Here is a 15,545-nt window from a genome sequence, read left to right as displayed (position 1 = left end):
CACTCATTGCACACTCATTGGCACAGGGTTTCTGAGCCCCCCGAAAGAGGCCACTGGTAAAACATCAAACCACTTTTGAACCTACACTGGCACCGCTATGGTCTTGTCAAAGCTGTCAGGGTGACACTGACAGATGTTTATTCAAAATGTCCCAGAGCCCCCCTCCACAGTGGCTAATTGAGAAAGCAACCATCATTTTCGTCCAAATTAAATCCAATTCGGTAGCGTTTGGGCACGTGGAGGAAGCGAAGGTTATGGTGATGAAAACCCCATCTATTCTAGACTAGATTAGAGATGAATTTCAAGGGGAGGGGGAGTAGAAAACCCATGAATTTCATGTGAGGGGCTTGGAAAGTCTTGTACTTGGTCCCTCTCTCATGTGGTTTTGATGCTCGTGCAATGAGGAGTTTGGCACAGCTACATTTGCATACGTCAAGAAGAGAAAAAATCTTGGCCTTGAATCCAAATGTTGGATCTAGAGATTTGAAACAAGAATTTGTTTGTCTCCTTTATCAGGATATGAACACCCAATACTAACACAGTCTTTCGGGTTTTGGATGTAAACTTAGTATCAAAGGCTCTGTAAAGGATACTCTGTGGCTTGGTAATTCTCCCCTCTCTGCATCTGACACACAAACCAGCAAGCAGGTATCAGCTAGTAAATCTTCCATAAAAGACATTATTCTGTCTTTTATGGCTTACCCTTTCTTTTAGGAAGGACAAATTCCACATCTTATGAGCATAACAAAACTCAAAATACGTTGGAAGTATTGCTCCAAAATGACAGCGCACACTCAGGATGATATAATCTCCTTCTGCTTACAGAGGAACAATCCTGCTTGTGAGATCACAAGAAATGCCATAATAATTGAATAGGATACAAAATGATAAACAACAGAATTCTTTGCTCATATTGCATACCTCCTCTCCTCTGCCTCCCAAATGTCTGCTCCCTGCTTTTTTGAAGCTACTTAATGGAAATTGGTAACAAATTCAGATTAAAAATAAAATAAAATTAAAAAAAAACAGCTGCAAAGACTTACAGGAAAAAAAGATTTCTTCATTTGCACTGCAGCAGTATCTCAACCAAACCCTTGGCAGCAAGAGTATTTTATCCTACCCGCTTGAACCCACAGTTAGAAATTTCTCCCGCAGTAGCTACAAAAAGCACTTGCTCAGAGCAGCAGAGCAGGCAGCTGCCTTTCTCTCTTAGCCTGGGGGGAGCACTGGTGAAGTCACCTGTCTGCTGCGGTATAAACATCAAACCCTGAAACATAAAGACAGCGTGCAAAATTTGTAGCATCATTTCTGTAAATGCAAATATTCTGTGGAGTTGGGTTTTTTAATTAGCAATTTCTGGTTTTTCAGTAACAGGGCTCCTTTCATTAGGAGGCAGTTCAAATTCCATAGGGAATCTCATTTTTTCCACTGCTCTGCAAAGAGCCACTTAGCAATGGCTGTTTGGTAGCCTTACTGCATGCCTGGCACGACCTCTGAAGCTGAAGAATATCTCTTGGTGACTTTGCTGAGACCCACTCAGTCCCACTCATGTAAAACCACCAGCAGGTCAAAAGCCCCCCAGGCTTCAGTGGCATAACAACTACTGCACACAGTCAGCATCAGCTGGAATTTAACTCCGCACCCTGAATAGTTAAAAAAGGAAGCAGGTTTAAATGGTTTCTTTTGCTTTATGAGGAACTAGCTGCACTAACTGCATTCCCTGGTTAGGCTACAGCACCCTCCATGCACAGCCAAGCTCCTGTGGCCATAGGCCTCCTGTCAGATCCAGGCTGTATCAATCCTGCACAGGCACAGCAGCCACAGAACTGACAACATTTCCATGTCACACCACAAAGGCACACGGATGGCAGCTGTGGTGCTCAATATTCATTGGGATGAATCATCTTGCATGCCTGTAATAAAATTCCCAGTGCCCAACATCCTCATGCTTGCTGCCTTTATCCTATGGTTTTAGAGGAAACAAACAGTTTTGACATTCGTCTGTCTCAGCCGAAGAAGCAGTGCATGGGAGCAAGGAGACGGCTGTCGTTTCGTTGTTTATGGTCTGGTGATGGATACTGCATTAGGAGCAAGGCTGGCCAGAAAATGGGAAAGCATCAGAGTGACTGAAGGGGACTCCTCTACCCCTCTTTACTCCCCTCTTTAGTCCCTTTGCTCCTGCTGCAGAATCCATTGTGCGCGTACAGTGCCATCTGGGTCTCCCCCACCCCCGTTACCATATCCCATGGCACATATGCCTAGGTTTTCTGCTTTCATGAGGTCATTCAGACCAGTATGAGTACATTCTCCGAGTGTTTTTTCAACCCCCTCCTATTTAGAAACCAAATCCTATTCATTAAAACCTAAATCACTAAGCCTACCAAATTATTATCCCCAGAATATCGCGTGTCCCAGATTCTCCCTGGGTTGGACCTCTCTTCCTACAGTTGTATTCTTCAGACTTATCCTTAGAGCAGTTATTGTTTTCAGTGGATCTGAAACACCAATAAACTGCTTAAAAGGGGGAAAAATATACATCATACTAAGAATCTCTGAATGGCTTGACAGCTCTGATATCACTGTGTAAGCCTAACATTAAGGGGATATGTTTGAAATTTTGGTTAGTGATCATAACATATATATATATAAAAGACTTTTTTTTCAATTTGCTGTAATGAAAAATACCTTTATCTGTGATGCATCAAAATGTCATAAGCTCACTGTGTAAAATAACCTCACTAAAAGTGAAATAAACTGCACAACTTCATTCCTTTCCCATGTTCCACTTTACAGCTTCATTTAAACACAACTGTACAGATGTGAGAAATAGTGTAAGAGAAGTATTTTCTTTCTATTTTTGACTAGCATATACTTATCTATTTAGAGCTTAAAAGAGGAAACATTGCTTCATATACCATGAAAATAATAAAGCTCACAGCCATTACTAAGCATGAGGTCTCCTTTCATCGAGAGCACATTAGGAGGGAAGAGCCAATTAAAAGGAACCTTTGGTACAGCTGCTCAAACTGGTCTTCGTTATTCCTCAGCACAGCATAGGCAATTTGAACATCATATGTATTTATATAAGGAAATACACCCTAGTATAATGACTTTCTTCCATCCCATGTGTAATTGGTGAATTCACCATGGTCATCCACAGTTGGGGGTTATTTTATTTTATTTTATTTTATTTTTTTTTTTTTAATTTTTCAACTTTGTAATATTTCTCATAGTTAAATGAAGAGGGAAACTTCTTGTCTCTGTTAATGTGTATCAGGATCTATATCCTTCACTGCTGATGCAAAACGGCATTTCGTTTTTCTTATTTATTCTACCTCAGTAAATCTGCCTGCCCAGTCCTCACGTTTTGATTTAATTTAATGCCTGCAAGATAAATCCTGTCATTTGTAATAATTTGTAAACCTTCATCTTTAAAATGAATCCAATCTGTCCTGCAGCCTGCAAAGTATCTGTTAAACATTTTGCTTCAGCTTTCATGGTGTTCTCCTCTGATAAGGGCTGCTGATACACAGCATAAAGCTGACTTATTTCTTATCTCCATCAACATGGGGGTTGTTCCATTTCCAATTAAAAAAACTGGGGCAGCAGCCACTCATCTGGGTGCAGAGAAACAAATGTCAGATAAACACTGAATCCATCAGCTGGGTAGTATTCAGCAGCCTGAATCAGGCAAGGGATTCATGAAAATAATTATTAAAATATAGAACTAGAACTCATATACAATTTAGCAAACTTTAAAAATCTAAATAAGACCAATAATTTTAATTTATCAATCAGTAATTATTCATAAATTACATTAGCTGGTGTAAATTGGCTCAACTACACTGCAATCCAAAACAGCAAACCATTCATATTTGCTACAGAGACGGGAAACACAAACCAGTACCTATGTGACACCACTGCTCAGATATGACTGTATTAAGCTCTCAAACTCAAAACAGACCTTGCTGCACACCCCAAGAGCTCTGGCAGCATTGCTCTCCAGTGTTCTCCCAAGCACGGGGAGCCCTGTATACAGACAGCATGTAGTCCCAGCCCAACTTCCTCCAAGTATTTATTCCACAAAACTGCAGTACATCATTGAGAAGGTCCTTGCATTAAAACCAAAACCTGGAAACCTGCAGTTTAAAATTCTGATAAAGAGAAAAGAAACCCTCTTAGCTTAAAAGTAAAATTTGCTATTAGTTAAATGCAGATACTTTCCCCAGAACTTGGCAGGGTAAAGCATAATGAGTGTGAACTTGAATACCCAAAGCAGAATGCTCAGCATCTTCCCTTGCTCAGTCTTAGCAATAGCAGTATCTCCCAAACACCTTCAGATGTTGATTTACCTCCTTAGGCTTAGCAATTTGTTTCTGGAAGGAAGAGTTAAAAGACTCTGTGACAGCACTTCAGTCTGTGGCAGCTGCCTTGCAATCACTGGATCTAGGGCATTTCAAAAAGGATGGCCATTATACTAAATCCCGGTGGGATCCTGGAGTAAGATGCAAATGTTGCAAGCCTGGCAAGCGTGTAAGGCATAACAAGTAAGAGATCCAGTCCAGAGAGTAAATGGACATATTTTTGAAGTGGTCAGCTTCTGTTTGATACCCAAAATGAAGCAGCAACATTTTCCTGCGAGTTTCTTTACACAGAGAAAAAGCTCATTTTGCTTCATGGGAGCTGCTGGTGAAAGAGCCCTTTAGAAAAATCTTGTCATTTCAGAGGTACCTGATGCCCATTGAACCTATCAAAAACCCAACCAGGCTCAATAGACTTAGCACTTTGGAAAATCTGCCTCTCAAAACCAAATATACCTCCTACCTGACCACTTCATGGCAGTAACTTTGCAGGGATTTTTGGCTATTTATTTTTCTATAGAAACTAGGAGTAGTAGTGTTTCAGATTTCTGCATTTTAATTTGCTGTGAAACATATTGGGAATTTAAATGAATAGAAATACAGAGCATAATGTGAGAGACCATGTGTTGCTTTAAGAAATCAGAGAATTGGCAAGAACAAAGCCTAGGAGTGCTACATACACATACCTATATAACGAATCCAAAGTATAAAATTATCACAGAAAAAACTAGGAAACGGTGGTAACGTTAGGAGAGGAGGCTCCCCTGCTTGCATCCGATGAAAAAAACAGATCAACCACCTTGACTTCGTAGCATATTTACTGTTCTACCTGTTGTGCTTTCACCCTTACCAAAACAAAAGGGAAACCATAAACTCATCATAAACACACTCAGCAACACATTTTGTTTTGCACAGCTGCTAATGCATACAGATAATTTTCTTTGGTGTTTATTGTAGCATGAGTTCCATTAGTTTAAAGGAAGATCATCAATGAGAACAAAAAATTGCTGTCATTTTTAAAGAATGATCTATCAGTTCAAGGTGGTTTTACAGTCAAACTATTCAGGCCATTTTGTACATTAATTACTCAAAATCTGCAGTGAGGTGGGTTATTGTCCCCATACACTAATGGCTTTCAGAGTTTAATCTCTCATCAGTGGACCTCCTTTTGTGAAATCCCTAAGGGATTATGTAGTACTATATCTAATCACTTGACAAATTTCATTTACTTGAAACTGAAGCTCGTTTTGAATTATAGGAAGCGTGTAGCAGGAACCAAATTCAAAGTAGGAAAACAAAATCTGGCACTGGACAGCACCACGATTTATCATGTTCATATCTGAACTGTTTAACAGTCAATGAAAGAATTCTGCTTGGAGAAATGTATTAGTTGTGTATCAGCTGCCTAAGCCTATGAGATACCCAGACGAGATACTCAGATTGCTTATAAATGATACACGACAGGTTAAAAAGTATACTATGATTCATGTAAAAAGGTAGTGGAAATTTAAATAATTTTATTACTGCTGTATCATTTAGCAAAAAAAAAGTACTGCTATGATCTGTACAGTAGTCTGCTACATTGAAGAGGAACACATATTTGATATAAATTACATGACACAGAAACAAAACAGCCTTTGCTAGTTGAATTTACCCTCTGAAGTTCAGCACTCCAGACCAAACAGAATCACCTGTAAGGCTGGCATGGATGAAGCACCTCTCTTTCTGGGCTGCCATCTCCCTACCACAGAACCACTACTATGGAATTGTTCTCTCTATTAAGCAGCAATTCTCAGTGATTAACACATCCTGAAATCTAATGTTGAAAAACTCATTGCATTGTCCCCCATTATCATAGTACAGGCAGATCTCTACAAAAGTGAAATTTGCCAGATGACACGATAGAAAAGGAATTTAAAAATAAGAGAAGCATTTGGCATCAAGCTCACTACATGAAGGTTGTGTGACATTATAATTTATTATATGTTGTTATAACCTAGGTCTCCCACATTGCATTGCAAAGCCTTGCTACATGGCTAGTCTCGATGAAAACACCAGATTATGGCTCTGAAAACAACATGCAAACACACAGGCACACGCTACTTCTGTAAACCAAATTTACCAAAATCCCTCAAAGATGCAGCAATAACAAGACTTCTTTTGCAAGCATCATTTCAGGTAGGGTTAGGACAGATTCAGAGCAAATACAGACGCAGACAGAAAGATTGCTGCTCTATTAATTTGTTGTCAAGCCATGCAGGAAAGGACGGCTGAAAGCCCGAAGATGCAGTAATGATTGTTTAAGAGCTATTTGAAAAAGTGACAAAACTGGCCTAAACCTCTTTAAGCCCCCTGAATGAAAAGATTTAAACAGGCTATTGTTAGACCCCTGGGTACCTTTTTTCTCTTGGCTTTGTTCTGCATTTTCCTCCGCTGCAGTTTCCATGGCTGGCTTCATACCATCCACCAAAAATGCCGCCCCCCCCTCCCCCCCCAGCAAGCACTTTTTCTCTTCGCCTCCTTTCTCACTCCCTTCCGTCTCCTATTTACAGCGGCGGTGATTGAGCGGCTCTGTTCTCCCCTACAGTAGATTACAGTCCTTTCCAAAATGCCAGAAAAGTCTTGTCAGCTTCAATTTCGCTCCGCTGACTGGTCCACGAGGAGCTGTGCCAGCGAGCGCTCAGCTATACGTCACCACGGTCCCCAGCTATAAAATAGCCATCCTGCGCCCAACTGTGCTTCGCCTCGCCACACCGTGGGGACCAGCATCACCCGCTTGCGCCCCCTTCCTCCTGCCCTCTGCTCTCCCCCTCTTTCCCCGTCTCCCAAGGCTCCCAACAAACGCTAATCAATTCTCTGGGTGGTGAATGAAATGGTGACATCGGGAGGGGAGATGCAAGCGAGAAAGAAAGGAGCCCCCTGGCCGTTGTGGGGTGAGCCCCCCGGCCGCCGTCTCTAAGAGGAGTGCACGCCGGCACACAATCACAAGGCTCCTTTTCCCATGGGACCTTGTTATTATGCTTCGCATTTTGATTTATTCCACATGCCCTCTGCTCTTTCAAGGGGCGGGGGGTGATGGGTCTGTTCTCTCTGTTTGCTTTCTTTGCCGACTAAGTTCCGCTCACCCACGGTAAAAGACTGTGTGAGAGAAGCATAAAAGCAAAAGTGGGTATATATGTATGTACATGGAAAATCTAAATTCTTTCTCTGACTAGCAAGCGCAATGGGAAAAAAGAAGCAAAAGAAAATCCAACCAAGCAGAAAGGAAGCGAGCTCAAGCAACCCAAAATGCACGTGCAACACTTTAAAGGATAAAATGTTTAAGAAAACACAGCTTGGGTTTTAAAAGGAGGTCTGCCACTAGAGACCTAAAGCCATGCTTGGAAGTGAGCACAGAGCTGCTGTTCAGCACGTTTGATTGCTCCCCTTAATTCAGACAGACTGTAGCATGATCTAACAATCTGTACTAGCCTGGCTCTAGGAGCAACAAACCCAAGACATGTCAACATTGCATTGCATGAGGTGACTAGGTGTCTCCAGCCTGCTCTGAGGGGCCCGTGCTGGGGTGCCACAGAGCAGGGCAAAACCACATAGGGGTATTATTCCCCTCCCAAACCCCAAGACAACTGACACATTTAAGGCTGTACTGTGCTGAAGCTAATTAACCTTGCCTATCACTTTGCTTGTTTCAACTCCTCACAGCGTAACACGCTGCACAGGGTAGATGTGCCCAAAGGCACTCCTTTTTGTGCATAGGATGATGGAGCAACCATGGAGCAATAGTCCTTGTGGTCCAGTCACTGCAGCCAATTCTGCAGCTTGCAAAGACACCTAGCGGACTCAGCAAACCCTGAGGATGTTAAAACCTACACACTGAATGTCCCCTATAACAGATTCAAAGAGAAAAGTGGGAAGAGGGAAGCAGTCCAAAGATTTGTAGCTGCAATTCAGCCTCTTCTAGTTGAAGCTATTATACCCACAATTTTGCTGTGCATTTTTATTTCTACAGATGTCTAGCGAAAAGCACAAAAAACCTCACACCAAACATTTAGAGAAAGTTCCCTTCTCTTTCAAGAAAGTAGTGCATAAAATCTCTTCTCTCACCACAGCCACCATAGCTGTTACTTTACTTTGAACATTACTGCTCAGAGTTCAGGCTCCAGTCCAGCTGCCAAGAGGTCTTGGACTTATCCTAAGGTTTTGTATCACAGTATTAAACTTGATATCAAGTATTTGCCTAAAGTGCTTCCCTGCAGTCCAGGAAAAGTCTGTAGTTGAAGTTCCCACCTCAGAAGACCTTTATATAAACAGGATGAGGCTAATCTGTAGAGGAGATGAAATATCCTCAGGAACCAATGTGAGGCAATAGGTTCCTGAAGGTAATCAAATTAGCAGCCCCAGAAGAGACCTCAACCCAGGTACATGACATATTTCTCCAGTCTTCTCCAATGCCCACACACATATTGAAATCCTTCCCCAGCAAGATCATGCACTGCAAACACATTCCCTGAAGGAATCAGCCAAAAGGTGAAAACGCAGGTGACCTGTTAGCTACATTCTTTTAGCCATTACTAAAAATTGTTCAAATCTCACAGTCAAGAAAGGAAAACATCTTCTTTACATTTGGGATGCTGAATATACAAAGAAAATATTCTACAAAGAGTGTTTTTTTCCCCATTTTACACCAGTAGGATTGAAAATCCATACCAAACACACCCTACTTCCTGAAAGTCACACAAATTTTAGCCATTGGTCAAAGCAGTTGATTGCTTCTGACATTAAAATGGAACTTCTTGGAACTTTTCATTGTGCAGTTGGTACTTTTACTCACTGCTGTCACAATCTAGATCTCTGATTCTTAATGATGGTTGCTTACTTAGACTGGAAGGTCTAAAACTTTAAAAGGTTGAAACATCTCTTCTGACTACCAAAAGTTACAAAAGCCTGTTCATAACTTAATTCAAGTAGTATAATATTAATGAACTTATCAGGATTAGTACACAGAAAATATAAACATAATCTGGAATTTCCTTTTTTAAACAGAAAATACATTAGACAGAACCTTTGGTTCCCTGGATGGAACCCACAAACAAACCCCTCCACGCCATATCCGTGAGACCTACTCCTTCAAACAGCTGCACACTTTCCTGTTAGCAAGCAGAATCTGTTAGGCAGGTTCAGGACTTCAGAGCTGATGGTTAAGAAACCCAAACCTAGCAGGCTGGGAGACTCTTTACTGTCTCCCAGGATAACCTCTTCCCCAAACAAGCAATGAAGAAACCAGTGCACAATACCAGAATCAACTTCACAAGAGCTTGAACTGAAGACTTCAAAAACCATCAAACCCAACTATTCAAAAGCATTAATTCTACCTACTAAATCATCCTTTAAAAGCTTCAAGCAAGACATGAGTGTAAAGTTCTCCCCCTCCCTTCTTTCTATTTTCCAGATTGCTGTAATGTATGATAGGTTTTAATCACTTAGTATCCTAAGTAATTTCTTAATTTTCAAGCTCCTGCCCCATCATTGATAAACAGAGCAAATAAAGCAAACTATATGCTATTTCCTCCAGTGCTAATATGAGTGCTGATCTTGTGCTTCGAGCATTAATCTCAGCCAGCAAGTTGTCTCATCCAATGTTCCCTCCCTTAATCAGATGCATCCTTTTCATAATATCTGATGAGACTGGGAGACATCAAGTTTATGCCTATGACAATACAGCCAAAGACTAATCCACAAAGGCAGGCATTAAAAACAAAAATTTTAAAGACTGACATTCAGCAAAAACCTGCTGTACAAACCAGGCTGATTTAGATAACCAGCAACCAGGTATGTTACATTTAGTTATGTCTCAGGAGTTCAGCCCAGCATTTTATTTGCAGACCAAAATAAACGGGAAAATGAAGAGGGGGGCTTAGCAGCAAGGGTTTCTGCTGCTAAACTACAGCTCTGAGCCTACTACCAAACCCCAGGATGAATAGCAGCAAAGGAAAGTATGTGAAGGCACTGCAGACCAAGTCACATTCTGTGCAAAAGAGTTTAAAAAAAAAAGAGGTTGAAATCTATTTTATCTAGGTTTAAAAAAAAAATAAATTCCCATTATTTAATCATTGTGCTCAGTCAGTTAAAATAGCACAATTGTAGAAGTTAAAAAAGATATTAAAAACCCAGTTCTGTTCATGTGCCAGCTCCTTTTGAACATCTATCTTTAATGTCATTGAATCTAGTTTACATTCCTGAAGGCTGAGAAGCTCTACCATAAGCTACAGCAAATTCTTCACAAGCTTTCAGGAGATGAATACACACTTGCAATTTCTACAAAGGCTTCACAGAGCTGTAATAAAGAGTGTTCTCACATAGTTGAAGAGCAATTTGAGATTTGCCTATGAGATTCAAGACCCAGAAGTTAAATACATAGACCATCCCTCAAACAAGACCGAAACATAGTCCAAACAGCTAATTTTACAGCAACTTGCAGAATACTTTTTTTTTTTTTTTTTTTTTTTTTAGAAAATATGGAAAAAATATTCAGGAGAAAGAACAAATACACATGAAGCCACTTGGTGCAATGTAATCAGTTGTGTTCAAACCAGCTTAAGACCAGTTACCAAAGACTTGCATAGAAAACCCAATCCAAATGCCTATGCAAATGCAGGTAAATTTTCCATGTGGATGAAATCAAAGCATGACAACAAGCTTTTAGTTGCACAGAAGTCATATACCTGGTAAATACTTCTAAGAAAAAAACATTGAAGTCTGTTCTTTCAGACATACTAAATTACTAGGAAAATGAAATCCAAATTAATTAATGAATAACAGTGGAAAACCCCTGCACTTTTACACGGTATAAAATACAGACTACTAAAAAACACTGCACTTAGGGGTTTAAATCTCAGATTTCCGTAAGAAAGAGCAAAAGTAAAGGCTTAAGCATGGATAGTGGTTATCTCTGCAACCAAAGAAAATCACTGAGTTAACCAATGCACCTACACCCAGAAGGGTAAGCAGACGTTAACCAGTTCTATGGCCCCCTTAATAAAGCCCCATGAAGATGGCAATAACTGCTGCCAAGCTAAATGCCTGGCAGCAAGCAGGCAGGCAAAGTAGATGTTGTTCAGTAGTTGGGCTTCATACATTTCTCTGTCCACCCTGTTTGTTTCCATCTGGACCATTGCTTTAGTCCACTGCACTCACAGCCACCAATGAGAATCAAAGGCAATAAACAGCCCAGATCCAAAACATACGGAACATAAAGGAAGGGGAAAAAAATCCCTTAGAAAGTGAATAGATGGTTCTGTACAGCTTTTCCAGCAGCTAGGTCTCATCAAGTCCTAGTCTCAAAGATGACTCAGATGGCAGAGATGTGAAGGCTACCAAAGAAAAAAAGCCTAAAGAGGTGTAATCAAAGTCAAAACCAAAGCAAAAGTTGTTGTGCTCTTAAGCAACTTAAGCTCCATTTCTGCTTATGAAAGGTGGTCAACAGCACAGAAAAAAAAAAAGCCAGATTTTATTTATCTAATCTAAGTAATGGCCTTTGTAACATTTTCCTGGGTGTAAGAAACTTATATTTAAAAAAAAAAAACTTGGGAAAACAATTCGTAACTGACAGACAAAATACAGAAATCTCAACCATGCCAAAGACATCTGAGGAAAGGCAATAAAAATGAAAACAAAACAGGCTACACTTGAAACTAAGCTGGAAGCAGCATCACCTCTTGCACCCCCTTCTGGTGAGGCTGCCTGGAGTAGCACCATGCTTTTGGCAAGCCAGAAAGAAATATACTGACAAACTGGAGCCCAAACTCGAACTCTACAGTTGAAATAGCATGGAAATACAGAAAACCAAAGCAAAGGCTTCCTAGCATCTCCCCCAGAAGGAGCTTTCATTAAGTAGGTAGTGTTCAGACTTCCAGCTCCAATGGTTGTCTTCAGCTTCTACTCCAGCTCAACAATTTTCTGGCAGTATGTACAGTTTTCTATAAGTATACTGCATGGCAAGTTTCAAATGCTTTAACTTTACAATTAGGCGGCAAAAAAAGCTTTGAGTTACCCTATCTTGCATAATTTTTCTCTTCATCAGTAGCAAGATCTCACTTACATGACTAATTTATGAAACCCTTCAATAGTACTTCAAATGCTCCTCCATACTTTTAAGGACTAGGTTCTTGATATTGACACACATAACCACCTTTCTTTGCTCCCTCTGTCCCTCGCAACTGAGGGGAGATTCTCTGCCTTGCAGTGCAGCAGGATAATAATATGCTCAAGTCTTTTGCCTTTGTTCCCTTAATTCTGCACCTTGAAGACAATCCAACATCTTTAGCTTTGCTGTGAACCCTCTTCTCCAATACTACTGCCAAAGCCTAGTGCCATCTCAGAAGAATAACTAGAGCTTCTGAATACTTGGACATACTGAAATAGCATCCTAGATATTTATGTCACACTTGCTGGCACTCAAGTAGAAGTGCCTCTTGTACTTGTAGAAGAGCTATTTCTGCCAGCAATTTGGAAGGCAGCAAAGGTATCATAATATACTCCTGCTAATACAGCTGCTTCATCTCCAAAAACATGAGAATTTGAGACAGGACTGGTATTGGGAGGTTACATGTTGAATTTTTTTCTCTATCTATAAATAAACTTCACTGAGTTCAGCCTTGACCCAAACTTATCCTTTTACTCCACAGAATGAGATTTAACCAGACAATCCTGTGTTAACTTTACATCCAGTTCTGATTTTCAAAATTACCCTCCCACTCTTCACATAGACTTCAGGATCCCACCTACAATCTCTCATCTATTCAGTGCTCGTTTTGTTCTTCAGTCTTGGCCTCAGTCCAGTCTTTTCACAAAGCATAGAAAAAAGCAGGGAAATATAAAGAAGTGCAAAACGCTATAGCTTCCCAAAAAGAAACCAAGGAGCACTGATTATAAAAGGTACCTCTCACTGGGTACCCCACACTGGGGGTACACATGGGGAGAGGTTTAATAGTGAATGCACAACCATCCCAGTGCTACAGAGTCCTCCAGCTCAAGATTTCAGGGCCAGGAACCAAGTCAGCCAACATCAGACTGGAGTCTGCAGCAGAGCTAAACTGTGTGGCAGGAGCACTGTTTCTTAGGCACCATTAGCCACTCACCTCAGCATCCCCGGGTGAAAGGCTCGCCCCAACAGTCCAAGGCTCAGCCCCCACTCATGGATTATTGAGTGTGTTGACATTTAGAAAAGCCCACCTAATTTGACAGTCAAAATGTTGATGTAAAAGAAAACATCAAAATAATGATTGGTATGAGGTACTGAAATTCATTGTTTGAAGTTTCAGCACCTTGTAAGTCACCACAATTACAGTTGTTTCCCTGATACAGAAAATTCCCATTCCAGTGTAATTAAACTATACTTTGGGAAAGATCCTGGACCAGTCCTGTCATGCAGCGCTGGACTACCAGTTGAATTGCAAGTATAGTTTCTGTTCACACACAAGACACTAGTCATGAAATCCTCAGTAAAGACACTAATGAAAGGGTCCCCAATTAATCATTGTATTCTTTGCAAGAGCAGATATCCTCATTAGGAAACCAGCAGGACACTAACAAGTCCCACTTTGAGGGTGTCCAATTAACTCATCGACTAAATATGTGCCAGGCAACTTTGCCCAGCCTAGCTTTTCCAATCCTCTCTAGCTGCAGCAATTGGGATCCTAGTCATGTATAAAGTAGCTGTTCTTTCTGCGCTCTGCAAAGCCTTTGAGAACACCGCCGATGAACAACAAACAACGGCAGCTGAAATGTTTAACGGGTCTTTCACTTGCGCCCATAAAAAGTTAAGTGTGCACTCAGGGAGTTCAGCGAAATTAAGAGAAAAACCCACCCTCTACCTTTATAAACAGGGAATGACTTAACCTGCTAACAACGAGTGTGGTTGGAGCTCCGTCTGGATCATGTCACGCCTCGATTTTTGCCGAACCTCAGCAATGGGTGATCCTGCATACAAAGTGAGCTCCGAGACAAAAGTGCTATAGGGTGAGTTAAGGACAAAGTAGCAGCTTTCAGCGTGGATTCCCAGATAGGCTGTCAAGTAAAATCCCTTGCCAGGGTAGGATTATTCCCTAGAGTATACATTTCCAACACTTTGTCTCGCCTAATTTTCTAAGTGTCTCAAGCTTGGAGCCTTTCAGTCGTTTCACGGGAAGAGCCATTCTGTGGCCCGGCAGGTTTTGAGGTTTGGCACAAAGGAGGGCTTGCACAATGACAGGCCCCTGCTGCAGTCAATGCAGACAGAGCAGCTTCTCCAGAAGAAGCAGGATCCCAGCCTCTGAAATGGCCTCCAGTCCTGCTGCCTGAAAACCACCCAGACTCTCTTTTGAGCGATCCCACCCCAACATTGCCTAGTTACATCCCCATTTCTCCGTTTCTTTCCAAACATGACATCCACTTGTTTTAAACAGCTGAAAGGCATCATTTCTGCACTTTGTCATGAGTCAGAGTGAAATTCATTTAGCATCTACTTTTCTTCATCTATTCCTTGTATCATTCCCATCCCATTTTATTTCTGCTCTCTGGGTTTCAGTACATTTGTAACAATTTCTCTTGCACTCAGAGCTTCCCAAGTGTAAACAGTAAGCATTGTAGTTACTTCTTTACTCTGGAGACCCTCACATTTGTTATACAAAATGGCACCAGGCTTTTTTATCTCAGTAGTAGTACAGACACATCTATCACCACCACCGATTCCTGAAGTACAATCATCTACTCTACCTTTCTGCACCATTTGGGGAGGAAAAGAAAGAAGCCAAGGAATCAAGGAAAGGGAGAAGGGATGGATATATTGGGAGATGAGAACGAGAAAAGCATAAGGCAAGAAAACACCCCAAGCTCTGGCTAAGGTTCTTTCCTTTGTCTGTAAGAGGAACTGTGTCTCTGTATCAAAAAAACTTTACTATGTCAAGTATGGGCTGACTGTCTTGGAAGTGACCAAATGCATGTTGCTCAACTTGAGACAGAGCTCTTCTCATTGCAGATCAGACTTGCCCACAGGTTGCAGAAAAAGATCACAGCTTCTCATGTCAAGCCAAAATCAACCAGCCCAATTTGCCTGTTCACAAGTTCATTAGTACAGGGAAGAAACTGAAGACCACCCACAGCTTTAAAAGTATTTCTAAGCACTTAATTCCAGCTATGGTCCTCAGA

At 41.1% G+C, this 15,545-nt stretch overlaps 1 protein-coding gene across 9 annotated transcripts in view; it reads right to left on the bottom strand.

Annotated features, from left to right (window-relative positions):
• The window catches only part of GPM6B (glycoprotein M6B), a 108,327-nt gene that overhangs the window by 25,807 nt on the left and 66,975 nt on the right, over positions 1–15,545 (bottom strand). The window contains exon 1 of one of the 9 annotated variants that reach the window (XM_027725209.2): positions 6,759–7,051. The exons of 5 other annotated variants lie outside the window; for them this stretch is intronic. In XM_027725209.2, coding sequence (XP_027581010.1) covers positions 6,759–6,819 — 61 coding nt within the window. In that variant the 5' untranslated portion in view covers positions 6,820–7,051. Of the gene's footprint in view, positions 1–6,758; positions 7,052–15,545 lie in introns of those variants that run through there. 3 more of the 9 variants (XM_027725208.2, XM_027725213.2, XM_027725210.2) reach the window with 3 other exon arrangements.

The sequence above is a fragment of the Pipra filicauda genome, unplaced genomic scaffold (genome assembly GCF_003945595.2).
Source record: "Pipra filicauda isolate LSUMZ 115617 unplaced genomic scaffold, ASM394559v2 scaffold180_size1756469_pilon, whole genome shotgun sequence".
Lineage (NCBI taxonomy): Eukaryota > Metazoa > Chordata > Aves > Passeriformes > Pipridae > Pipra > Pipra filicauda.
Note: the sequence above shows the minus strand (reverse complement) of the source record. Positions and strands in the feature narration are given on the sequence as shown.